The sequence below is a fragment of the Raphanus sativus genome, chromosome 5 (genome assembly GCF_000801105.2).
Source record: "Raphanus sativus cultivar WK10039 chromosome 5, ASM80110v3, whole genome shotgun sequence".
Taxonomy (NCBI): domain Eukaryota; kingdom Viridiplantae; phylum Streptophyta; class Magnoliopsida; order Brassicales; family Brassicaceae; genus Raphanus; species Raphanus sativus.
Window position 1 is genome coordinate 28,139,922 of NC_079515.1, and position 27,018 is coordinate 28,166,939.

The 27,018-nt window shown below is 34.4% G+C and overlaps 4 protein-coding genes, 1 long non-coding RNA gene and 1 other non-coding gene across 7 annotated transcripts; 2 read left to right on the forward strand and 4 right to left on the reverse strand.

Moving 5' to 3' along the window:
• Positions 1–7,074: 7,074 nt before the first annotated feature.
• On the forward strand, positions 7,075–9,011 carry LOC108863224 (probable galacturonosyltransferase-like 7). Its single transcript, XM_018637577.2, has one exon. It carries the CDS (start codon positions 7,619–7,621, stop codon positions 8,705–8,707), a length of 1,089 nt encoding a protein of 362 aa, XP_018493079.1. The 5' UTR covers positions 7,075–7,618; the 3' UTR covers positions 8,708–9,011.
• Positions 9,012–10,426: 1,415 nt separating this feature from the next.
• On the reverse strand, positions 10,427–12,344 carry LOC108860777 (putative two-component response regulator ARR20). The gene is given in 5 exon segments (XM_057011254.1): positions 10,427–11,080; positions 11,192–11,310; positions 11,313–11,702; positions 11,792–11,944; positions 12,041–12,344. Coding segments are annotated over 5 exon segments (1,350 nt in total). The 5' UTR covers positions 12,243–12,344; the 3' UTR covers positions 10,427–10,594.
• Positions 12,345–13,843: 1,499 nt separating this feature from the next.
• Positions 13,844–13,972, reverse strand: LOC130495375 (small nucleolar RNA snoR83). The gene has a single exon (XR_008934646.1). It is a non-coding gene; the product is annotated as a small nucleolar RNA snoR83 (small nucleolar RNA).
• A 1,557-nt stretch (positions 13,973–15,529) lies between these two features.
• On the forward strand, positions 15,530–16,305 carry LOC108860979 (proline-rich protein 3; the record flags this gene model as incomplete). Its single annotated transcript, XM_018634816.2, is given in 5 exon segments — positions 15,530–15,552; positions 15,554–15,849; positions 15,941–16,081; positions 16,084–16,121; positions 16,123–16,305. Coding segments are annotated over 5 exon segments (630 nt in total), but the record flags the coding sequence as incomplete, so codon positions are not given.
• A 1,137-nt stretch (positions 16,306–17,442) lies between these two features.
• Positions 17,443–19,437, reverse strand: LOC108841716 (uncharacterized). 2 transcript variants are annotated; one of them, XR_008946456.1, is made up of 4 exons: positions 18,631–19,437; positions 18,071–18,488; positions 17,913–17,997; positions 17,443–17,823 (listed from the first exon to the last, which is right to left on the reverse strand). It is a non-coding gene; the product is annotated as an uncharacterized LOC108841716 (long non-coding RNA). The 2 variants fall into 2 exon arrangements; XR_008946455.1 differs by having other exon boundaries at positions 18,071–18,493.
• Positions 19,438–23,618: 4,181 nt separating this feature from the next.
• Positions 23,619–24,999, reverse strand: LOC108861207 (RING-H2 finger protein ATL5). The gene is given in 2 exon segments (XM_018635033.2): positions 23,619–24,790; positions 24,793–24,999. Coding segments are annotated over 2 exon segments (804 nt in total). The 5' UTR covers positions 24,860–24,999; the 3' UTR covers positions 23,619–24,053.
• Between the last annotated feature and the right edge of the window lie 2,019 nt (positions 25,000–27,018).

The following is a 27,018-nucleotide window of genomic DNA, read 5'->3' on the forward strand; positions in this document are numbered from 1 at the left end:
CCCTATGTGTAGTGTTGTTTTTTTCGTATTAAGAACGACTCCATATTAACCTACAACTAATCTAAATTTGTTTACTGTTTTGTGGAGATTCAGTTGACTACTTTTCCTAAATGTAAAGTGTTAATGTGTGTGTTATTTAATCTTCGAATCGTACGGAAACCTTATGAGGGTTCTGGTTTGGTAGTTGTTATTTTCAAGTGGATAAGTGATGAGTCTATACGAGAACCTAAATACCTAATCATGTGAACTACTGGGCCTACCTTTCCAGTGAAGCATATTAACTCCGACTCTTATACATCACACATAAGTTTATACTCCATTATTAAAAACATAATTAGATATCAATAGTCTATAATAACCGAGGTAATGCGAAGCTACTTTTGATATATATATCTGAAGATGTACAAGAATGTACGTAATTCGTAATATAACATTCATATAGAAAAAGGTATTGGACTTGTCAAAAAATGATCCTTTGAGAATGGACAATATTTAGTCTAGTCTAGTCTTAACTACTTGGGCTTAAGAAGTTTCAAGCATATACTACAATGGGCCTAAAGGGTAGATTTCCTTAATTATTTCCCGGATATCAAATGGCCTGGGTTTTGGGAAACAGGCTGCAGGAATCGTGGGAAACGTAAGAGCCAGCCAATGTTTTCTTTAATCGTATAGTATAGTTCGTTTTGGTTAACCATCATATAGTATACTTAAACATATTGTTACATGATGAAGAAAAGTTTGCTTGATTGATCACGTTCAAGTACTAAAGTCTAAAGTACAGAAGCACATTGTTTGATGCAGCTATCGATTCTGATCACTCTTCCACTTATATTTTACTCCTCGGAGTAGGTAAAACATTTAACTAGGTCATTGCTTATGGCGCAAGCAATCAACACGACATATCAATTCTATTTAAAGGGACCTAAACAAGTTGGGAAAAGCTACGATTTAAAACGAAACCACATCAACAGTTTAATTTAAACTAAACCAAGCAAAATAATGCATTTGTTTAAATCATCATTTTTTTTGCTACGAATGTTACTATCATTAAAAATGTAGCAAGGTTCTTTTTTCTTTTTCTTTTTGTAGCAAGGTTCTTACAAAGAATTGAAGAACTAATTTAAAATATGCTTCCAAGGGGAAAAAAAACTAAAACAGAGAAGCATTACAAGTGAAAAAGAACAGCCTATGTAATTAAGCTAACCACAGAGACAAAAGATTTTTGAAGTTCTTGCGCTTTTTCTTCGACCAAAGGCGACTTTTTAGGCAAAAGATAGGGATGTATTAAAAGTTTAAAACCATCATTTCTCTTACTCAGTTAAATATCTAAACAAAAACTATAAAAGCATCTCCAACCTCACTCTATTTTTCATTTTAAAATAGAGTTTAGGGCATCTCCAACCCCACTCTATTTTCTACACCAAACTCTATAATAGAGTAAAATCTTCTCCAACCCCACTCTATATCCCACTCTAAAATAGTGTAACTCTATTTTTTACTCTATATTTGGAGTCACTCTATTTCTCACTCTATTATAGAGTGAAACTTTTTTATTTATACTTTAGTCCTTTTATTCTTTAATCTTTTTATTTTATAACTATTTATGTAATTTAATTATGCAAACATCACATTATTATCTTCAGCACAATATATATGAATGATTGAATCTTATTATTATTAGCCAAAGAAAACAAACAGTAAAATTAAAAATAGTTTTAAAAAATTAACCAAAGAAAACAAATACTAAAATTAAAAATAAGTACATCAAATTCGTTAATTGATAATTTGTAAAAAAGATACACTAATGGTGATGCTTAAGTTAAATGTATTATGTTTTAATATAATGTAATGTAATTTTTAAGATAATAAATGTTTGATATAAATATATAATTTATAAGAACTTTATGAAGTATAAAATATAAGAGATCAATTTGTAAATTTTGTAAGTAAAAGACATCAATCATAAAATAAAAAAGAATAAATTTAAGAATATTCCTTTTTAGAGTGGAATATAGAGTAAACCATTGGAGAGAAATTTCACTCTATTTTAGAGTTACTATATTTTAATGTAAAATCTACTCTAAAATAGAGTAAACCATTGGAGATGGTCTTAGAGTAAAAAATATTCTAATTGTATTCTATTTCTCACTCTATAATAGAGTGAAAAATAGGTTTACTCCAAATATAGAGTAAGTTGTTTTTTTGTTCATCACTCTATTTTTTACTCTAAAATAGAGTACCATTGGAGCAAACTCCATCTCTATTAGAGCATTTCTAAGAGTTCACTAGAGTCACTCTATTTTACAGTAAAAAATAGAGTGAACTCTTAGGACATCTCCAATGGCACTCTATAATTTTCTCTATATTTTACACTAAAATGGAGTAACTCTATTATAGAGTTTGATTTTCTCCAATGGTTCACTCTATAATAGAGTTACTCTATAAATAGAGTGAATTATAGAGTTATGTTGATTTTCACTCTATATTTGGAGTGGAAAAGAACATAACTCTATAATTCACTCTATTTATAGAGTAACTCTATTATAAAATGAACCATTGGAACAAATCCAACTCTATAATAGAGTTACTCTATTTTAGTGTAAAATATAGAGGAGATTATAGAGTGCTATTGGAGATGGTCTTAGAGATGCTCTAAAGATATACCAAAACGAAGCTTACTTCTTTTTTGGCAACGAAGCTTACTACTTTATTTTTTTTTTCCGATAAACGGCCATTCGCTTACTACTTTGTTTATATAGTACCAGCTTCTCTCTCTATATTACTTTTTTTTTTTTCCGTCTAAAGTATTGTTATTATTATTAACCAAGAGCACAAAGCCCATATCTTACAAACCGAAATCCACTAAACATTATAAGCCAGGCCAAAGCTCATCCAAACCCAAGCTAACTGACCTAAAACCAACACGTGTAAACTACGTGTCCAACACAAAGGAGAAGAAGGAAAATGCGTCTTCTCACTTCACGCCGTCACCATGACTCCACCGACCGGAGCATACGCCGTCGACCTTCCTAGCCATCATCACAACACCGGATTACCTGCCGGGAACAGGTTGGCTCGTCGAGACGCCAACATCACACAAGCTCTTCATCTCCTGTGTTTCGACGATCGGAGAGCATGCCTCGATCTGTTCGAGATCTCGTCCAACGCCATCTGCCACAAACTCAGAAGAAGAAAGCTTCACATCAATCTCCTCACCACACCACGGAGAGAATCAATCGTCCCTCTGACGAGATCTCATCCGCTTTCTCCATGAACCCATCAACAACAACCATCATCTTTAAAGGAACAAAGACGACTGGTCTGTGGTCGGAAGCCGGCGATGCAAAACTGAAAAAGCTTCTGCTTCCCGGAGTCATTAGCCGGCGATGAAGCGGTTGGAGCAACCTCTTTCTCCCGGAGCCAAAAAGTCGAGCCGATATAGATATAGACATGCACATAAAAGAACAAAAACAAGAGCCGGACCGACGGTGGCTAGACAAACCAACTCCGTCGGCCGGAGAACCTAAGCTTCGTCGGTTGTCGATTTCTCTTTAGAGATTCTCTCTCTATATTACTTATGTTTACATGTGTACTTTTGAACTAATATCAAGCAAAATAATGCATTTGTTTAAATTAGCATTTCTCTTATCCAATTAAATATCTTTTTTTGGGTCAAAATCCAGTTAAATATCTAAACGAAAACTATAACGATGTACTAAAACGAAGCTTACTACTTTGTTTATATACCAGTTTCTCTCTATAATACACATGTTGTACTTTTGAAGTAACGTTCAAATTATTAAAACAGAGTATGCATGTTATTATTCAGGGAGGTGACCAAATAAGTCTAAAAATAACATTAAGTCTCCTTAGGTGAGTATTGAACGAATACTCCACGTTATTGTGGCACATGGAGTTTCGTGGTCGGTCCACAAAAGAGAACAAGTTACAAAATATGAAACATTTGTTTATTGATTCTATAATCTTGTGTCACGAATAATTCATTAGATTAACTGAACTGTCCGATTCATTTTCTACTAAACTCTTGAAATATGTATAGTAATACTTATACAATGACATACTAACCATCCATAATTGTTATCTAATTTGAAAAATGAGTTTACTTGTTGTATATTGAATCGTCTTTCTCTCTCTGGCTGAATATAGTTGCCTTAACATTTTAGTTTATATAAAATGGGACATTTCAACTATGATATTATTTTTGTGTCCAACTGCAATATTAAAATTAAAAAAGAAGATGACGACAAGGTACTAAGTATGTTACATGAACCTAATGGTTATAAAACTATTTTTGTTTGGGTTTGAAAGAGGATGAAGAAATAAATAAAAAAATTCTTTGGCTTTGAGTAGGCTGCATACGAATATGTTACCGACATTTTTCTCTGTGTAATTGCAATACAATATTCAGTGTAAATAGAAAATGTACGCAATGACGCACCATATAGTAGTATATAACAATGATTTGTTAACAAACTAGCCTCGTCAAATATACAATCTACACAACAATTTTAAAATAATTCCCTAAAACAAGCCAAGAAAGTGTACCATCTTGTTTAAAATATATCCTCTTTATGGTCAAAAAACCAACATCCTATATAAAATTGAAGATTTTGCTGTTTGTGTGTTCATTTTGTTGTTTGTGTGTTCTTAGTTCTTATTTCCCAACACAAACAACACAACAAGTAGACAAAAATATGGTTCAGAGTTTCACATGAAAGTAATGTTCGTGATATCTACCACTCATGGGTCATAAATCATGAATCATATGGGATCCGGAATCTCCACTTTATTGCATCAATAAACAAATTACTAGTAGTATAAAGTTTTAAATGCATTCCTTTGAGATATGAATCTAATTAAGTTATGTACTTAGCAAGAAAAATGTAATTAAGTTATCTTGGCACCAAATTATAATGATCATAGAGATTGATTGTGCGCTAAAAGTTACTTGTTTCATTTGCATTAGAACATCGCTAATACACAAACAAAACTACATGTTCTATTTGCATAAGAATATCTCCAAAAGTCACCTTATTTTAAGGTTTAACAAAACTTCGAAAATAAGGTCTGAGGGTATTTCTTTCCAAAATCGAAACCTTATAATAAACTTTATTTTTTTTATATTTTGTGTTTAACAAAACTTAACTAGAAGCATAACTCTTTCTATAATAGCTATAAAATATCCAAAAAAATTATTATAAAACAAAATTAATTTACACCACAAAATATTTTGGTGATATTTGATGTTCATGATAAAATTTACCTGAATATTAATGTTATTGTGATGTTTATTTATGTAACATTTTAGTTTAAGTAATATTTTATTTTGTGTAATATTATATTTTCAATTTCTTGTATTTTGTATTTTTTGTTGTAATACTATATTTGTATAATATTTATTACAGTGTCAATTAAATATTTTGGTATTAAAAATGACTAAACTGATCAAACAAAAAAATTATTAACTTATTTAAAAGCTATACAAATACAAAAATTGGAAAAGTAAATAATCTTAAATATAAAATTTTATATAGTAAAACTTTATATTTGAGGTTTCACTGTATAATATTTTAAAATTTAAAGTTTTAAAATTGATTTTGCATCGTATAAAACTTTATATTTAAAGTTTTAAAAAATATTTTTGGAGATGTTCTAACAACATTGTAAATACACAAAGAGGCCACCGCTTATCTAATTTTGGTTCAACAGACCAGGCCGGTTATCCGGAAAGTTAGTCAAAGGCAATCGATTGTTTTGGTGTTGAAGTGACACATTAACCGCCGAACAGTATCAACTAGTTTAGACTTTAGACAAATAGAGCGTAAGACCATCATTATTGGAAAGCCCTTAAGGCAGCCTTTAAGGGTGAAGAAGAGAGGACCGAGGAGAAAAAGCACGGAAAATCCTTTAAATAAAGGCTGCTCTTAAAGCTGTCTTTAAGCTTTCATGACCAAAAAAAAAGAAGTTAAAGTTAAGGGCTTTTGTATAGTGCCCTCCAATAATGATGCTCTAAGCACGTAACGTAATAAAGATCCAAATTTCCAGTAGACTGATAAATCTTTCAGTCTTTGTTTTGTTTTCGAATCTGTTTAGTTTAGAAATATATGTGACACTTGTATGGCTGTACCAATATATATATAATTTATAAGAAATGTGGAAATGCACATATAATAAAAACTCTATAAATAATAATGTTAGAATTGTAATATTTATTAATTTATATTTTATATTTATATATTTATTAATTTCTGATGTGTGTTTTTATGTAAAAATAAAAATATTGATTTTAAGGTATATATATTGATTAAATCTTATAGATATAAATTTTACGTTGTTTTTATTCGATAATTTGGTCTAATATAAAATATTTACCGTAAATATAGATGCATTTTAGTTGTCAATAAGAAAATAATATCAAAATATTTTGAAGTGGTTAGAAAAATTAAATATATACTTCAGTATAAATGAAAACAAACTATATAATATATTATTTATAATTATATGAATGTTTGTTTACTAGTTATTAATTTATGTTTACAATGAAACCATATATTTACTTAATTTTTCAAAATCTTAGTATTTTGTTAAATTATGTTATATCTTATACAAGCCTAATTCAAAATTAATGATATTTATTAATTAATCGTGTTTGTTTTTTTTGAGAAAAGATTATAGTATTTGTTAATTTATCAAGAATTAATTTCTAGAGTTTTTACTATAGAAAAGATTTAATCTTTGAGTGAAAATTGAAGTTTATACAAGGCGAGAGTTCATATGTACAATATACTATTAGAAAACCATTTTAAGTTTGTTATTTTTTTCTGGGAAAAAACCATTTTAAAGTAAGTTGATAAATAATTTTGATGTCAAAATTATGATCTTACTCTTATAAGAACTGAATACTTCAAATTAAATTCAAAATATTTGTATAGTAAATACAAAATATTTATTTCCATTACAAAACGTCAATTTGAATCACACGTTACGATTTTATTTGATACTAATATTAATGATGATTAGGCTGTAGAGAAAATACAAAATGGCTATGATTAGCGGATACAACTAAGGAAGAAGTAGAAAACACAATAATCTGTTTGTTGGCAAAAGAGAAATTGAAGGAAGAAGTCATTAGGCAAAAAAATCTATTTCTCTCTCTCTCTATCTCTCTATCTATCTCTGCTTTCATCTTCCTATAATACTAAAATAGAGAGAAGAGAAAGAGGAGAGGGCGTTAAAGAGCAGACGGTGGCGCACCGTAGCACCGCCCCTCCTAACATACGCCTTTCTTTCTCCGGTTAAGGTTTATTCCTCTCCTCCTCTCTCAGGTCGCTTCGATCCCACGGCAAAGCTCTGATTCTTCCCAGAAAAAAAAAATTAAAAAAAAAAAGAAGAAAAATTCGTTACTTTCAATATTGGATCTGCCTCTACCATCATCATCAAATGCATTATCGTTCTCTCCTTTGAATTTTGAAAAACTCTGGCGGACATCAAAGGAACCCTAGCTTTCCTTCGGTCTCACCTCGCCTCCATCGCCGCCGATCGGTGGTTCGATTTCAAATCCAAGAAGAAGAAACGCAGAGGCCGCCGTCGTCTCGGGATGCTCTGGATCATGCGATTCTCCGGTCTATTCTCCGCTCTACTCGCCGTCATCGTCCTCTCTCCTTCCCTCCAATCCTTCCCTCCAGCTGAAGCCATCAGATCCTCCCACCTCGACGCCTACCTCCGATTCCCATCCTCCTCCGAGACAACACCCCCGCGTAGATTCTCCTTCAGGAGATCCCCCGTGTTCCGCAATGCCGCCGATTGCGCCGCCGCCGACGTCGATTCCGGCGTCTGCAGCCCTTCCCTCGTCCACGTCGCGATCACCCTCGATTTCGAGTACCTCCGCGGCTCGATCGCCGCCGTTCACTCCATCCTCCAGCACTCCTCGTGTCCCGAGAGCGTCTTCTTCCATTTCCTCGTCTCCGAGACGGACCTGGAGTCGCTCGTCCGCTCCAGCTTCCCCGAATTGAAATTCAAGGTTTACTATTTCGATCCGGAGATCGTGCGGTCCATGATCTCCACCTCCGTGAGGCAGGCTCTCGAGCAGCCGTTGAATTACGCTAGAAACTACCTCGCTGACATGCTGGAGCCTTGCGTGAGGCGCGTGATCTACCTCGACTCCGATCTGATCGTCGTCGACGACATCGCCAAGCTCTGGAGGACGGATCTCGGGTCGAAAACGATCGGAGCTCCCGAGTACTGCCACGCGAACTTCACAAAGTACTTCACGCCGGCGTTCTGGTCCGACGAGAGGTTCTCCGGGGCGTTCAAGGGGAGGAGCCCGTGCTACTTCAACACGGGGGTGATGGTGATGGATCTCGAGAGGTGGAGGAGCGTGGGGTACACGGAGGTGATCGAGAGGTGGATGGAGATTCAGAAGAGCGATCGGATTTACGAGCTGGGGTCTCTGCCTCCGTTCCTGCTGGTTTTCGCCGGAGAGGTGGCGCCGATCGAGCATCGGTGGAATCAGCACGGTCTCGGTGGGGATAACGTGAGAGGGAGCTGCAGAGATCTGCATCCCGGTCCGGTTAGCTTGTTGCATTGGTCTGGTAGTGGTAAACCGTGGTTCCGGTTAGACTCGAGAAAGCCTTGTCCGCTTGATACTCTTTGGGCACCTTATGATTTGTATGGACACTCACGCTGATATGATCCATCATCGTCTTTTGCTTCTCTGTTACTACACATGGGGGTTTGGTTTGTACTCTCGGCTGGTAAATTCTCTCACCCTTTCACACCAACAAGATTAAAAAGAAAAAAATGAAACATTTTTTTTTTTACTCTCATTAATTTTTTTTCTTTTTCTTTCTTCAAATTCTCTTTGAATTTTCCAGGCTTTTGGAATATGTTCTCTTCATGTGTATTCTATTCGATTGTTCGTTTCTGTGCATGAAATAAAAATTCAACAAAGAAGAAAAAAAACCATAGGATACATTCAGATTTGTTGAGAATCTTACTTGTACAGATATTTTTACCATATCTTTTTTAATTTACAAATCTGTTACGGAGAATTATCTCATCGTTTATCGTCTAATCCAAATTAACGGTTAATTCCAATATTCACCGACAACCTTAGTTATCTTGTTCGAGTTCTTGTTTTTATTTTCCTCTTCCAATCATCGCAACATGGCAAAGTCAAAAGAGGGAAGGACGACACGACACCTGAGAAGAGTACATTCAGGTTGAACAATATGGTGTCGGTCTCTTTGCTTACTTCACCTTTTATATCTTTTTGTTTCTTTAATGCCCGACTCTTTTTGATGAGTGGGATGATTGTTAGTATAAGTTATTTGAATTAATTAACCTTACACTATTAATTTTTGTCGTCCTCTGGTTGGTTCTTAACTAAAAAGTAAAACAGTTTACTTTATTATCTCGACATTTGTTATGTTAGTGCGGGTTATTGATTGATCGATTGATTATATGCTCCGTGTGTTCTTTTTTTTCGAACCATATGTAGATGTCTTTTAGATAACTTTGATTTCTATATTGCAAAGGTGGCAGTTCCTGAATGTTTCAGAGGCAACAACGAATTTTATATAAACTTCTCGATTTATTTTGCGTATGTGATACGTAAACTTGGTTTGTTTGTTTTTTTCTTATAAACGTAACATAAGACTCTTTAATGACTTCAATCATACTGGTTATTTTTGTTTGAGTTCTTGTCATTGGGTCCTATACAAGTGTTCTCCCACGTGGTCAAGTTGCTGTAGCCTTCTCCTGGAATCAGCTGGTTCCATGTGATCCGTGTCACTCTCCGAGCTGTCTCTCATTTGTAACAATATGATATTATTTTTTTGTTTTGTTGACTACCTCCACTCCTCTCAAATTCTTATTCTAGCCTAAAAATAAACTAAACTTATAGATTTGTGGTCATCGACCTCATCGGTTATGAGTTCTTATCGTTATCTATCTTCATTTTCCGAAAAGTTGGGAAAATCTATGTAGAAAAAATGAAGCGCCATGAATGAAAATCTGTTGAACTAGCTTCAGCATTTGATTTGATAGCTGGCTGAATAAAATTTCGTGACAAAAAACGAAAGCATGCATGCAAAACTAAAATGATTTCGCATAACTATATCATCAGTTTACAGAAAAGAAAACATTGAACAAACTCATCACTTGAGGTTGGCGGTTGTGTTTTTATGGCTTATGACTATTCTCTCATTTTTTATGTTGTTGTTGCGTTTTACCGTAGCTACTAGTTTTCTTTATATGAACTGTCAAATTTTATAGTAAACCCAAAGAAAATAAAACACTGTATACTAGAGATTTATAATGCAAATTATCAGTTTTTGCCATCTGAACTAAATCAACTATATCTACGCAAGTGATTATAGATCACTCACAATTAAAACTATATTGTTCCACCAAAATAATAGAAATACAACCACGCCAAACGCAAATCGGATGAAGGTATCCAATGAGCGATAGTGTGGTTAAAAAAACCACAATAAGAAGAAAAAAAAATCAGGGGGAGGAGAAAAAAGCTACGACAAAGAGATGAATTAATATATCACCTCCCTTGGACGAGTCAATAACGATTAGTCTTATCGAAATAGCTGAGTCCTCCTTGTAAATAGTCTGCCCAGTCTATGTGGGGTGAATTTTGATTAGGGATGAGATCGGGATTTTCCATGGCTGCTGGCACGTATGGAGACTCTTGCTTGGTTATGGAAGGTAGCTGAAGAGAAGAATGGGAGTACTGCTGATGTTGAAATTGTTGTTGTTGTTGTTGTTGCTGATGATGAAACGAGTCAGTATAAGGTAGATAAGCCAAAGAGTTGGTCATGAAATGGTTGTTCGTTGTGATGTAATTGGTTGAAGGATACTGCATGGAGCCGTTTCTTGCGTCTTGGTCGTTCGCAAAATACGGTACTCTAGTATGGAGATTGAAGCTGGAGTTTTGTAGCGGTTTAGAAGCCGTGAGAGCGGTGTTTGGTCCAGCATTACGCCACTGAGAATCTTCTCGAGTCTCCTGGAGAACGGATGACTTTTTCCCTGAATTTAGACGGTACTTCTGCCATCACAATGAATGTAAATTCTTAGCTCTAAATTAATGGTTTCTTTGCCTCATAAGAAACAAAACCCTATGATAACATAAAATTGATATAGATAATATAACAGCTACCTGAAGATGACTGGCTACATTGTTTCTAGTGAGTCCCACATCCATTTCTTCTTGCATACATTTGAGAATCAGCTTCGGAACTGCCTCTGCATTTAACATTGTCAAAACATAAGATAATAACTGATTAACATGCAAAATAACTGAATATTCACAAGAGTTTTGTGTGAATGATTACGTTCAAGACCGCCCATTTTCTCGACGGCTTTTTCAAACAGTTGGTGAAGTTCTGATGTCCAAGTCATTCGAGGTTTCTTGCTCTTGTTTTCTTTTTGATAGGAACTGTTTTGTTCTCCGCTACTGGAGTCTTCTTTGTTGGTCTGATAGAGATCTTGATCTAAACCGACGTTTTCTCCTGGATCTGATTCAGCTGAATAGACAGATATTTTCTTGCGGTAAACATGTTGCCATAGTACTGAAATTATTTCTTTGCTCACTGGCTTCACAAGAAAGTTACATGAGCCACGTTTTGTCGATTCCATCACAGTTTCCTTCCGGTGTTCATGAGACATTACTTGAAAATAATTTGACATTAGCTTGAATAAATATTATATATGTTTATATAGAAAAATTAATTTATTTTATTCAGGAAAATTTACATACTTACTACGGGCAAATCCATCTCTTTACGAATGGTTTTGAGAGCTTCGAGTCCATTAATCTCGGGCACATGAAAATCCCATATCACTAAATCGATCTCATGCTTACTCATCATCAGGAAAGCAATAGCTTCATCTCCGTTTTTAAAATCCCTTACTAACATCAAATTAATTAAAACCTAATCATAAACCCTAATTTAAAACTAATTGATAAAAACATTAAAAGAAACCCTAACTGAATGTGATTTGATACCTTGGTAAGAGAACTGTGTCATGAGGTTCTTCATGAGACATAAGGATTTAGGATCTGAGTCTACCAAAACAATCCTAATACTTGTTGTCGGAAGCTCTTCGTCCTCATCGTTGATGGGAAATTCGAATTCATCATCACCAGGTTCCTCTTCTCGCAACAAGTCGCGAGAATTCTCTTTGAGTATGTTTGATGAAACTGACATCAACAAAAAAATTATATGAACTCTTGAGCCCCAAGTAAGGAGGTGGAGATATCGACTGAATTAAAGAAGGTTGAGATAGAGTTTTATGAGCGTGGGAAAAAGGTGGGTAATATATATGGATCACGTGGTAAAATATGACTATTGGAAAGTAAATATATTATTATTAATTGTTAGCTTATAGAGTTCCATCTTATATGAAGTTATCTATATGGTTTTTATATAAAAATTGAAAATTTTCCTTTTAATTAGGAGAAAAGATAAGGAAAGTATTGTTAGGGATTAAAAAGTTGATAATTATACTTTTAATGTATTTCAGTAGTTAATTAATTTTGTTTCGTGATTATCTTTTTCGTTTTAGCCATTTTGGCCCGTATACGTTATAGTACTGGCCCATTAATATTTATCCAAACCCATTGATTCATGTCAATTCTCGAAGATATCAAACTGTAATTTTTTTTACCAAAAAAAAAGATCGCTGTAATTTTGGGTGAGAAGTTTTCATAATTAAACAATAATACATACATGGTTAGCTAATTAGTTTCACGAGTTTCCAAAACAAACATATCAGTTCCATGCAAAAGTTTTTGTGTTCTCTGTGCAATCTTGTCATATAAGCTTAATTAGTATTTCAAGGACATAGTTTGTAACAGCTAATTTCTAATTGTTTAATTAGCATGCACTAGTAGGACACTAAGAAAAGGGTTTTTATTAGATATGATGATATTGTATAGTCCAGTTTATACTAAACCGAGTCTATTAGTTCGGTTATGATCAAACTATACACTCTTTCATCTATAAGAGAGTGATTGTAACACATTCTTCCGGTCAACTGAATAACAAACTTCCTGAATAACAAAATTTTGTTTTTACTGTGGTATCAGAGAGCTGAGTTTAAATTTTAAACTTGATTTGTTGATTAAACTTGATTTGTTGGATTTTTTTCCGATTGATCTTTTCTTCAGTTTTTGATTTTGATAATTCCTTCAAAATCGGGCTCTATCGTCACCAAAAGGGTTAATTTTTACTTGTCAAATATGAAATGCTAGTAACTATTACGTCCTTTTATGTAAAAGATAATTCATGTTTAACTATTTGAATTCAACGTTCCTTTTGTTGTCATACGTAGTTCCTTTTAATCTGTGACCATGTTTTAATAACATCACGGGAGCGCATTGAAAGTGATCCTTCTATAAGATGATAAACCCATTAAAAGCAGCTTGTATATCGTGTTCGAAAAAAAAACAACTATACAAGCATATCATTTATCTTTGTAAGTGTTTTAGATAGTTTATTAGGGTTGTAATATGATCAACTTCCTGAATCCTGAACTTCAGAGTTTAATAAAGTTGAGTGCATCGATAAATATAACTACAAAGACAATAAGTACCTATCATTATTTAAGAATTTAGTTCTCTGCTGCTTGTTAGATTATATTAACATGTGAAAAGATCATAATACGATCAGAGACACCAAAATAAAACGAAAAGTATTTAGTAAAATCAGATCAATTACAAAGTGAAATCTGGTGTAGCTAGAAGTAGAACTGGGTAAAAACAGTTTTGTATAGTTGGATTTTTAAAATTGAGATTGAAGGTAGAATGAAATGTACGCGAAGTTACTAATAAAACACCTTCTGGGATTAAAAAGAAGAAGGTATTATCAGCGAAACTTGCAACATTGGTTTAGGCCTCCCATGAATCAGATAAGTACCTCATCAACTTAGCTGGGATTATGAAGGCCTTTCCAATCTCTATTTTCTAAAAACTAACAATTAAAAATAAATCAACTATTCGAAGATGAAAAAAACAAAGACGAGGAACGCAATAATTTGAATCTAATTCAAGAACGCAAAATCGAATATCTATCAAAATAACAATTAGCGAGTCTCTGCTACGGCTTGAGATTGAGCAACAACAAATATATAAGTCTGTTTCTCTTTTAATTTACTAGGGTTTCCGTTTTTCAATATTTTGGGCTAACGTTAGTGGGCCTTTAGCTGTAATTGCACTATCTTTGGATAAATAACTACACGTTGATGATTATTTAAGCCCAAAAAATGTGTGTGTAAAATAAGCATGCTATGATGAAGCCTTGCTGGAGGTTTTGTCCGACTGAACTAATCGATTTGCTTTATACATTCCCGGCGTGTAGTGATTAATGGACAAGACTTAGTTTCACCCCTTATGGTGAACCTTTAAATTCACCACACCATTTATGACTAATGAAAATGACATGTAAATAATTAAATAAAATATTATAAATTTATTTTAAAATAGTTAAAAAGAATAATGCAATTCTAAACCATTTAAACTCTAAATATTAATTTCTAAATACAAACTCTATACCCTAAACCAAAATCATATACCCTAAACCCAAATCTTAGACTCTAAACCCAAACCATAAACCTTAAATCTAAATCTAATACCCTAAATCCAAATTCTAAACCCTAAACCCAAATCCTAGACCCTAAACCCAAACCGTATACCCTAAATCCAAATCCTAGATCTTAAACCCAAACCGTAAACCCTAAATTTAAAATTTAAATTTTAGGGTTTAGGGTTTGGATTTAAAGTATAGGATTTGGGTTTAGGATATACAGTTTGGGTTTAGGGTTTACGATTTGGGTTTAAGGTATAGAATTTGGGTTTAGGATATAAGGTTTGGGTTTAGGGTCTATGATTTGGGTTTAGGGTTTAGGTTTAGATTTAAGATTTATGGTTTGGGTTTAGGGTTTAGAATTTGAGTTTGAGTTTAGGGTATAGAATTTGGGTTTGGGGTCAGATTCTAGGATTAGGTTAATGGTATAGAATTTTGATTTAGGGTATAGGGATTGGATTTAGAAATTAATGTTTAGGGTTTAAAAATTAAGATTTGTGGTTTAGAATTGTCATTATTTTTTTTAATTATTTTAAAATAAATTTAATATATTTTATTTGATTATCTACATGTCATTTTTATTGGTCATAAATGGTATGGTGAATAAAGATTCACCATAAGGGGTGAACCTAAGTCTTGTCCTTGATTAATGGGTCTATTTCAACCTAAACTTTATAGGTCGGTGTATTTTCGTTGAACTTTACGTATCAAAATCATGACTATATTTGACTGTTGAAAATGTTAATCATCTATTAATTTGTCAAAACAATAAGAACTTTTTGGAAAATTTGAACTCTTACAGTGGTGGACAAGTAAAAACATATTAAATGATAGATTAAAATAACTTTCTTGTATAAATTGTGTAACATTAACTTATATATAAGTTTTAGCTTAATCAAACATGATACACTAAACCCACTATCCCTCCTCCGGTCTCCACCCGTTTACAAGCCAACTCTTTCTCCTCCAGTCTACACCGAACCAACCCTTCCACCTCCGATTTACACTCCACCATCATACAAACCAACCCTACCTCCTCCGATCTGCAAAAAGTCTCCGAGCTATTCTCCTCCTACATATGTCCCAAAACCAACCTACACTCCACCCGCCAAGCCATATGTCTCAAAACCAGTACACACTCCACCCACCAAGCCATACGTCCCAGAGATTCTTAAAGCCGTTGATGGCATCATCCTCTGCAAAAACGGTTACGAAACCTATCCAATTCAAGGTACACATAGATATGTTAAGCTTCACTGATTAAATATTCTATGATTACAACAAAATTACCAATCAGAAAACTCGTAATTAAATTCACGTAGGAGCAAAGGCAAAGATTGTGTGCTCCGAGCCAGGATCATACGGGAATAGCAAGAAGGATCTTGTGATCTACAGCGATCCAACTGACGCCAATGGATACTTCCACGTGGCATTGACCAGCATTAAGTACCTACTTCACTGTCGTCACCAGTGGAGACTTGCAACAACCCGACCAATGTCAACAAAAAGTCTCACTGGAGTTCCATTGTCGATGTACGGATATAGGTACCACTCCGACAAAAATTTGAAGATCTTTAGCGTTGGACCTCTCTACTTCACCGGTCACAAGAATTCTCCCACCACTCCCAAATACTGATCATAATATCACATTAGTTAACATGATTATCTTGCATGCGTTATATCTGAAGTCACGTTAATAATTTTATTTATTTGAAAATTTTCTTCCGAATGTTATTTCGTTTATTTGTACCGATTCCATTTGATTGGTTGCATTATGGATGCAATCTATCTTTGGTTATGTTTTTGTTTCTTTAAATAACACTAGGGGTATAGTCCCCGCGTAAGTGCGGGGCCGGTGAAATTGTCGATGCATTTTTAGTTTTGTGTATGAGATTTGTTGTTTGTTTTTTTCTACTTTCTTTTACCATGTTATATGTAATAGTTATGAATGAAACATCGGAAATCACACAGTTTCATATATATTGATATTTTTATATCTTATCTTTGTAATAATTTGATCGATCTTTAGCGATATTTACGCTTTCATGTTCAAAAGCTGAAGTGAAGTTTATGGGGTTGGTTAGTGTTTATTTAAATAGTTGTTAATTAGTAACTAAATCAAATAGTGTAAGAAAGAATATATAAAATTCAGATATAAAAATTTAACTATATAGGAACAATAAACTAATTTATTTTTCTTATTTTTCTCAAAATTAATTTCAAATATATTGATTTGTCAAAGACTGTATTTTCTAAAATTATAACTCTAGAAAATTATTTACTATAAAATTATTATTTTATATAGTTTTTACTGGATTCTGTTAAAATTGATTTGTGGTGGGCCAAAAATGTTTGAAATAGGTCGACAAAAAAATAGAATTTGGAACGTGTTGTTATATTATATTTGTCTTCCGAACGATAAAACGTGTTAGTAATACTTTTTAATCGTTGGTTTCTTGATGTGCACATATTTTCGTATGAAGGGGGTTGTGTAGGAGAGCCATTAGGAGTTAAGTCAACTTCGTGTTGTTGAATTTGGATGGAACGGTTTGTAAAAGACAACACAACCCATTGAACTTACTTTTGCTATTCTGAGGTGGGTTTTCTTTTCATAACAAAATCTTGCTCCTTACGTGATATTTGCCTTAATGTTTTGAGGCTCTGTGTCAATTGTAATTATTGCGACTACAAACTTGTATACAGATGTCACTTAAGTGGTTTAACAAAACATAATTGCACTTCTTTGAAGAAGACGATGTGAGCTTGTTGCGAGATTCTAGGTTGCTTCTATGATCATGACTGCTCCAGTTATGGGCATGGTACCTTAATGTAATCATTTATATCATATATATACGTGTATATAAATTATATCAGCGTATATTAAACCACAAGATATTTTTTTTAAGATTCAAATACTCCTCAAATTTAATGAGTTGAAGAAGCAACTTGAGCTTTGTTGCTGCTTTCACACTGAAACTAACAGGAAAAATGGGTTATTATACATCAGACCGGATGAGAATATAATTTAAACTAAGTTTAGATAACATCTGACTAAGTACAAACACGTCTTCAGTGATTGCAGACGATGTAAAGGTGTTGTGGTTTGGAATAAAATTATATGGTGGTACCCGAATTTAATGAGGCATTGCTTGCCAGCAAGCTCTTGTATGCATCTTGGTAGCTCGTATTATCCACCGCCATTAGCCTGTCATAGATTCAAGCTTAGTTTTTCATGAGAGAAACCATCACCCTTTAATAAAGGTTAATTGAATGGAGTGTTCGTGTGAAGCTTACCTTATCAAGAGCAACTGATGTGGCATCTTTCTTGGCCAGTTTTGTCATCTATGGGTCGGAGACTACAAACGTGGTGCAGTCGTGGCTATGGTCAACATATCAACACGATATTTGAGAAACAATGCGTTAAGTGGGAATGGTAATGACTATTTTGGTACCTGATGATACTGGTGATGTTTGGTGATAGACATCTTTTGCACCGGAGTGAAGTACCCGATTTGTCTAATTTCATGCTGCTACCGGTGCAAGAGACGTAAGACCAAACATTTTGCTGGAGAACACCAACGATCCGAGCTTTACACATGAAATCAGCTTCCTAGGTCTTGACCGAAACGATTGAGGAGACATTAGTTGGGACCTTTTTTAAGTCAAATAGATTGCAGACAATGACGGCGAGGTTGACCTGATAGTCTCCTGGGCCACCGACTCGATCTCAGAGTCAACTCGGAGGAAAGAATTGAACAGAGCTCTCTTACACTTCTCCTGCCATGTGTCGCCGTTGCAGAGCACCAGTTTCTCCTTCTCTATTTCCTCCGCTAAAGCCAGATGCATCCTCTCTCTGCAATAGTTAGCTACCTACACTACACAACACACAAGATCTCAATCAAAGTCTCACACTTTCGCAAGCGGACTCATCAAAGGAATCCCCAGCAAGAGGCTCTCCATCCGAAAGAACTGCTTAAACTGGCTTTAAAGAAGAGATGGGTTGATATGTTACCTGAGAACCGCCGTGGCTGTCGTAGACACCGAAGAAATGAGCGGTGGACTTAGGATCGAAACGACCATCAATCAACGATTTGGTCGGAGATTGAAGGAATCTAAGGATCGTGGAGACAACATCTTCCATCTCCGCTCTTCTTCCACGCCGTACAAAGGCACACTCTTGAACTCGAACAGAGTCCTGCTCTCTGTTCTGCTGATCATCTTCTTCTCCGTCGATTTCTTATCCGAGCATTGATCTCTACCCTTGCGGCGATATCAGCAACCATATCTGATGATGATGGTTGCTTCTCTATGTTGAAGTTGGGAGAATTGATCCGAGAGGACAAAACTTTCCTAGATTCAAAAACAGAGCATGAAGTCTCCGGTCTAGAATCGCCGTTCTCGGGATCTTGAGTGGAGTATTGCCGTTACAGTAACTTTTACCCAACATGATCCCTGCGAGTTCCATCTGGGTGTCGGGTAAAGGCATGAAAGGCATAGCAACCGCCAGTGATACTTCCTCCATTGATAACCTCAAGCTTTGTTTTCTCTCTATCATTTTTATTAGTTTTTAAAGAGAACAATTTTATGAGAAGTTATATGGAGAACACCTTAAACGATCGGAGAAGACAAGTTTGGAGAAGAGAAGTTTGTTGGAGGCTAATGAGAGTTTATAGGAGGAGGAAACGTTTCGTCGTCTGAGAACGTGTGGCAGTAATAAAGATCGAACAACACAGATGAGACGCCGGAAGAGGAATGGCCACAGACGAAGGTTCTCGACGGATGCTCTAATCTACACGAAGCCCACAAAAATCAATTAGTCCGCTCATTTAGCCCATTCGTTTTGGTTAAAAAAATAGAGGTGAGGTCCATAGATAATGACACGTGTCTCTCAGGGAATGAGGACACTGTTCCATTATATTATAGATTTTTGTTTGATTAAATGCGACTGTTTTTATATAAAAATATAAGAAAGTTTATACCAAGAAGAAAAATTTCTTGTTGTCCAAAAATAAAAACTAAAAAAAAAAATCTCTATGGCAAAGGTTACTTTACTAGGGACTATTTGTAATTTGTGGCCAATGTATTGACGCGTGTATAGTGAAATGCATTAAAAACGAGTTGTCTCTTTATTATAAACCTGATAAACAATAGTTTACGAGTCTAATACTCTTTAGTCATTAAGCATAGACTGATTGCACCGTATATTTAAAGAACTGATCATTTACTATATATAATAAATATCTTTTTTTTGTCATTTTTGGCATCATATAATAAATATCTTTAAAAAACACGAGAACACCATGATTTAGCAATAGTTTAATCGTGCAACCAAGTATAAATCGCGCTTGTATGTAAGTACATAGCATCATTATTGCTAAGTCCTTAACATTGGTCCTTAATATACATATATGTATATGTATATATTATATATGCGTATGTAATTGTTTGCTAAGGACTTTACGGAAACTGAAATCGAAAATTCTTTAATTAAGAAACTTTTGGTTTCGGTTTCCGTAAAATCCTTAACAAACAATTACATACACATATATAACATATACATATACATATATGTGGACTAAGGACTAATGTTAAGGACTTAGCAATAATGATTGGAATATTTGCAGACAAGTTCAGTGCTGCACGACTAATTAGTTGGTGAACGTAAGAATCGTGCACCAGTGTCTCGCTGCACGAATGTATTTAAACGGGAAATTACTGTCGATGTACAACAATTTTGTTTTCCTACAATTGTTATATTCTTCATAAATCTAGATCTATAAGAATCCAATCATTACATGCATACAGAACTCAAACCGCATCACCAGGTTCCAGTCTTGAAATTTGGTAATAGTTGAATTTCAGGTTAGGTCTATTATTATTGTAAGCGATGTTTTCCCTTTTTTCTTTCTAACAATAGTGTGGGCTATAGAAAGAAAAGAAGAGAGTCAAATGCGTTATACACCAAAAAGATTTTGGTCGACATGTTATATCAATATTCCTTATAACAAAGTTGGTTTCTCGTCCCCACAATAGAAAATTGGAGACATGTGCGCAAGAAATATATACATATATATAGAATTTAAAGGTGATTCGTCGTTATAATGTGTTTATTACAGGTTCCACTTTCGTTGCCCATGCACACCGCACGCGAGTTGGTCGGATGGTCCCAACTTAATAGTCTTTGTGTCCACGTTGGTTTGTGTACGTGTTAATGTGTCAATACTCCATTCAACCTAATACGTACCACTATCGTGGTAATTACACAAATCAATTAGTTATATTAGTTTATAGGGTTCACAAGGGGAGACATGACATGATGAGAATCCTCATTCCTCATAGATCAGTTCGCCGTTTTAAAAATTTAATGACTTTAGGCAAAATATAAAATAAAGACTTTTTCATAATTTTTATCAATATTTAGTTATTGCATATTTTAAAATTAAAGCAAAATATTTTGGTTATTAAAAAAAAATTAAAAATTGGTTTTGTGTAAATTAAGTTTTGTTAATGGAAAATTAAAAATGATGCAAGATTTTTTTTTTTGTTCTTATTGTATTTAAACTAGATTTAGTTAATTATGGATTTTTTATTATAATTTTACCAACTAAATTGATATTTGACAAACAAAAATATAACTTTTTAGTTAGTAAAATAACACTAATTTTTTTGAACCTTTAGACCCATTACATTTGTCTATGTTGCCATGGATTAGAGCCGACAATGACTTGAGTAGAGTATATTGTATATACGTGTACCCATCAATGCAACAGTGGAAAGAGCAGTAAAATATTGCGGACCAAGGTGCCATAGAACACAAAATTTGATGCTCAGTGAACAAGAAATCTTGAAAATTAGAGACCAAGGGTTGCGTGGCAGTGCGAGTACATCAAACTTTGGAAGTCTCAAGGGTCGTGGCAGTGTGAGGACATCAAACTTTGGAAGTCTCAGGGAGATGTCTACAAACCTGTCGTAAAAAAAACGCGATTTAAGCCTAAAAAAAATAAAGAGCAAAAAACATATCGAAACAAATTATAACTGTTTTGGATTTTTTATTATTAAGTCAATAAATAATCTTACAATTCTTAGATCTGTATTTAAAACAGTTACAAAAATATATATTTATCTAGAAAATGTAAATTTTCCTAAATCGAAAAGGTATACCGTATCCAGAGACCACATTACCCTATATCCCAAATATCAACTTTGATAACAAGTTTATCTTTTTTGCACCTACGATGCCCGCATTCCTGTCCGACGGAGTGCCGTGACTAGCCTCCAAGAGGCCTAAGGCAAAAAAAAGAAAAAAAAGTAATTTACACAATTTTAGATAGATCCAAGATGTTAGATAAAACAAAAATTTAAGTTATAGTTAAATAACAGTTTGTTGTTAAAAAAAGAGTTAAATAACAGTTTATAAATGATTAGAGATTGCTGATATTTTTGTGTTAATCTTATGGAAATGAAATTATAAATTTAGAAAATAACACTAAAACACACATTTTCTATTAGTATACCAATGAAACTTATAAGAAATGGAGCCCCCAAATTTTTATAATATCATGGGACCTGAATCAAATGCCTTAATTTTTATACTGTGTGCACGGCTCTGGTCTGACCCAACAAATGCTGAATTTTACTAGTACACAAAGATTTAAATCATTCTAGACGAAACAAAACCAAACTTCAACTCCAACTAGACTTGGGAATTAACTTGAGTAAGATATCCAAAAATCTCTTTGATGTAAGGGTATATGGTTTCTGATGACCACTTCTAAACAGTGGCGGAGCCAGAAATAGATTTTACCGGGGGCAATATAAGATTTGAGTCAAATTTATAGGGGACAATATTAATTTTTTTACCATGCAAATCATATAAATACTGATTAATCAGTGAGAATACAAAAAAAATCAATATTCCATATGGGGCAGCTGCCACCCTTCCTCTATATCTCCCTCCGCCACTGCTTCTAAATACTCAGTTGTAGCATGGATTACAGCACACAATAGGTTATCTACTGGTGATCGCATTGTGAGTTGGAGTCCTTAAACTGATGCCCAATGCGTTCTCTGCTTATCTCAAAAAACAGAAACTCGCGAGCACTTGTTCTTCACATATTCAGAGAAAGTCTAGAAGAACCTAACCAACAATCTGATGTGTACCCATTACTCTAGTTGATGGGGTCCCATCTTGAATTTTCTCACAACACAAATCTTCAACACCACCACTCTATTTTTGATCCGTCCTGTCTTTCTGGATGAGACTTTGCTAAACCAAAGTTCAAAAAGACAGATTATTATGACTTAGTGTTCAAGTTATTTCCTATGTTTATGCAAATAAAGAGATCATGACTTCACTTTCCGTTATGTAGGAAAAGAGTGATCCACTTTTCCTTTCACGTTTTGTAGGAGTTTGCTTCATGTATTTTTTCTATTTAAATCAATGAAAACAACAAAAAGAGGTAGTATTAACTATCCAGAAAATTGTGTGTGTTTAGTTTGTTCTTGACAAAAAAAATTTTGATTTGAATAAGAACCTTAATTGGTATCAAATCACATGTTTCTAGATCAATAATAGATATATAATCTTATGACTGGGACTTATCATTTTCAGACGGTAATCCATTCGATATAGCGTGGAAAGAATGATAGAAAGCATAAAGAGGCATCTCAAGACCCCTCTCTAATTATTGTTTACATTGACAAGCAAATACGGAATCACATTGATTTGCACAGATGAATGATTTGGAGAATATAAAAGATGCCATGAAAGTTTGGCGTGCATCAAAACTTAGCCATGAAAGCTGAAATAAGTTAGCTAGGTTTTTTCCAAATGTATAACAATCAATGATTGCTTAGAAAAAACACATTCATCGTAAAATAATATTTTTAAATAAATTTGACATTCATTCAAAAAACTAAAGAGTACGTTTTACAATGGAAAATATATCTGAATCAAAATTGTAAATGAGATACAGAATAAAAACAAGTCGAAGCAACCAATTGGGGCTAAAGGTCAATGACGAATAATATTAGTGATAAGAAAAATTTCATTCAAATGGGTTCATTGAACCGTTGATTCGTTTCAGTTTATTTAATCACACTTAACTTATGTAACCAACCATTAAAGAGATTACAAAAGAACAAAGAAAATCGTTTTGGTGGGTAAGCTTTTGCTTCTCTACCTAAACGACACCGTCTGTATTTCACATTACAGAGTAGCTCCGTTACTTTTTCTTTATCTCACATTCTCACGTCCGTTCATTTTTAAACGCCGTCTCTTTCGTAATAAAAGAAACGTCCCAAGGATCTGGCACTGATCGCCGCGTGGATACTCAAAAACGCCACGTGTCTTCACCCCGCCATATATCGGGTCGTGAAGACTCCGAATTCTTGCCCACGCAGTTCCGGATTCCCCGGGTTACCCGGTCGGATTCTTTAGTATCCGAAAATTCTTTTTGAATAATCAAATACTCCATAGCCTTTCAGTAAATTCGACCCGTTTTCTCCGGGTAGACCCGAGTTAGAAGCGTCCAATTCTCTGGGAATCTCAACAACTATACCGACTAAATCAATCGGTTCCCTCTCACACGCTTCCGTCGGAAACCTCACCGGCGAACCAGAGGACGAAGACGGCGTGGAGGATTCTGATTCGTCCGACGAAGACGAGCTTCCAGCTTCGGTATCCTCAACTGGCTTAACCGATTGAAACACGGGAGCAACCGGTTCTGAATTCCTCGAACCGGATTCAGTAACCGACTCCTCGGGTTGAACCGGAGCTCTGCAAAGCGGACAGCTAGATCTGGACCGGAACCACGTGTCAATACACTCCACATGGAACACGTGGCCACATTTGGGAAGGACACGTCCTTCGTCTTCTTCCTCGAATTCCGACAAGCAAACGGAGCAATCCTCGAGCGGAGCTTTACGGGTTTTAACGGAGTAGACGAAGATCGGGATCTTCTCGAGCACCGTCGGATCGAGAGGAGAGAGGGAGGAGGACTGGGTGGGGTCTCGAGCGGCTGACAGAGATCGGAGGTGAGCACTGATACGGCGGCGAATACGGCGGTTTTGACGACGGAACAACCATCTGGCGTAGCTGTGGAAACAGAGGATTAGAATGACGGCGACGAAGAGGATGATCACGGAAGCGAGCATGATCTTGCCGTTGAGGAGTAACGTGAGGAAGGTCCAGGGGTCATGCTTCCCCATAGTGTCTTGCTATGGTCATCAACTATGCCCATTGTTTTAGGGAGAGAGAGAGAGAGAGAGAGAGAGAGAGAGAGAGAGAGTGAAATAAGTGAAAGGAAAGACAAAATATTTTAGAGAGAATGAAGTGAGTGGGTGATCGAAGAAGAGAGTGGGAGTGCTTGATTCTGTGGGTTTGAATCTCTTTATTTATAGACAAGCTATGAATTATTGGTTACTCTTATTTTATTATTACTAAATAAATGTTTGTTTATTTTCCGGGGATTTGTTCCTGGTTTCAGTTTTCAAGTAACTTTATAAAAAAAATGGATTTAAAAAGTGATAAATGCTTTTGCGACTTTTTGTTGTTGATTTTCATAGAGTTGTGAACATACAGTTTTTTGTCTAGTAGCTCTTTGAGCTTTGAACACAGAATAACAGAGAAGCAGGCATATGGTGGTCATAGATCAAATAGTATATAGAGAAACTTATCGGTAAACTTGCTGCACAACTGATAGATTTTCTTGACCATTTCTTCAATTCCATTTAACTTTTTGTGAATAAATATGATGGAAACCGAGTTAAAAGGCTAAAGTTTGTGAAATTATATTATTTACATTCATCAGTATTATATGTTGAAAAAACTATAAAGTAGATGAGAGACACTAATAGAGAAAATAAAATGCATGGTCCAATCCAATTGAAATGAAACTGAAAAATCCATAACTAAATAAACCGAAATGAACCTAGTAATCTAGTAACATATTGCTTTTGGATTTTCCATGACTTCATGGGACTCAGCGTGGTCTCTTAAAGTTTTGCTTAAATGGTAAGAGAAGGACTGTCTCAATCTGGCGGCTCTTTATTTCTTTTTTCTTTTTCTTTTTTTTCTCTCTCTTTTTATAAAAAATAAGTATTTTGTTTTCCTTAGAAAATTAAAAAAAATTCCGTCAAAGACAACTTTATTTGGAGGAGTCTATTTCAAAAATGTCTTTAAGACCGTTTTACACATCAGAAACCTACTAACATTTTTGTCGTTAAGAGGATTCTAAATGGCCCTTCTTTGCTAACGACCCTAAGATGCATTCACCTTTCTTGTGTCTTGTTTCTACTTTAAATAACATTGGAATTTCTTCTCTCTTTTTCTTGCTCGTATTTCCACTTTCCTCCATTTTGAACACCATCACGAAGTATAAATAAAATATAATTCTTGAGAATTGAATTAAGATCTTAGATCTTTCTAAGAACTTCCAAGGCCATTAATTAGATATATGTTCTTAGGACTAATATTAATTAGATCAAAACAGAAGAATCTTCCATCAAATTTCCACATAACAACTTCTGCTTTTTTAGAAACATACATGATACCCAAACGCAGACAAAAGTAAAAAATCAGTGACTGATATATAACTTGTTTTGGTCCCGGACCGGGACCGATAGTATGAGTTGTAAAATCTATAACTTATTAATTTAAAAGGTTGTATATTCAGACTTGCTTCCATGGTAAATGATTTTTATTTAAAGTTGTTATCAGTGAACAAAGAAAAGCATATTGTGAAGGGGATTAAGGTCGACCATTGTCAAAACATTCTACAACTTGAGAGAACACTCTAAAGGCTACACAAACCCATGTGCCGTGAGCGTGCGGGCTAACATGAAAAATCATATACTTTATACGACTGATGAAAGCTACTCATCTTTTTATATATCATTATATATATATATATATATATATATATATATATATATATATATATATATATTATATTATCATAAAGTTGCTTAAAATTCAATTTGAATATCATATGCAATACAGGTTATCAGCTTTTAATAAAAGTAAATGTCATTGACAGATTTATCCACTATAATCATATTAAAGTCATCGGGTTCCTTAATAATAGTCAAGACTCGAGAAAACGAGAAAAAGAATAGAAACAAATATTTCAAAAAGCTAGGTCGAAAAGTGATAATGAAAATTCATAAGTAAAAGGAAAAACGATCTAGAGTTAGTATTTCACAATGTTTAAATACTGCTAGGCGCACATTAGGTGTTCGAACAGTGTTTAGCGTGTAGGTCGACTAATCGTGTTCTATATGCATGCATGCATGGTAGCTTTTTATTTAAGGTAAAGTGTTAAACGTTCAACTTTAAGCAGGTCTGATATTTTACAATCAACCAAAGTATCAAACCGTGTGAAATTGTAAGTAAATGATG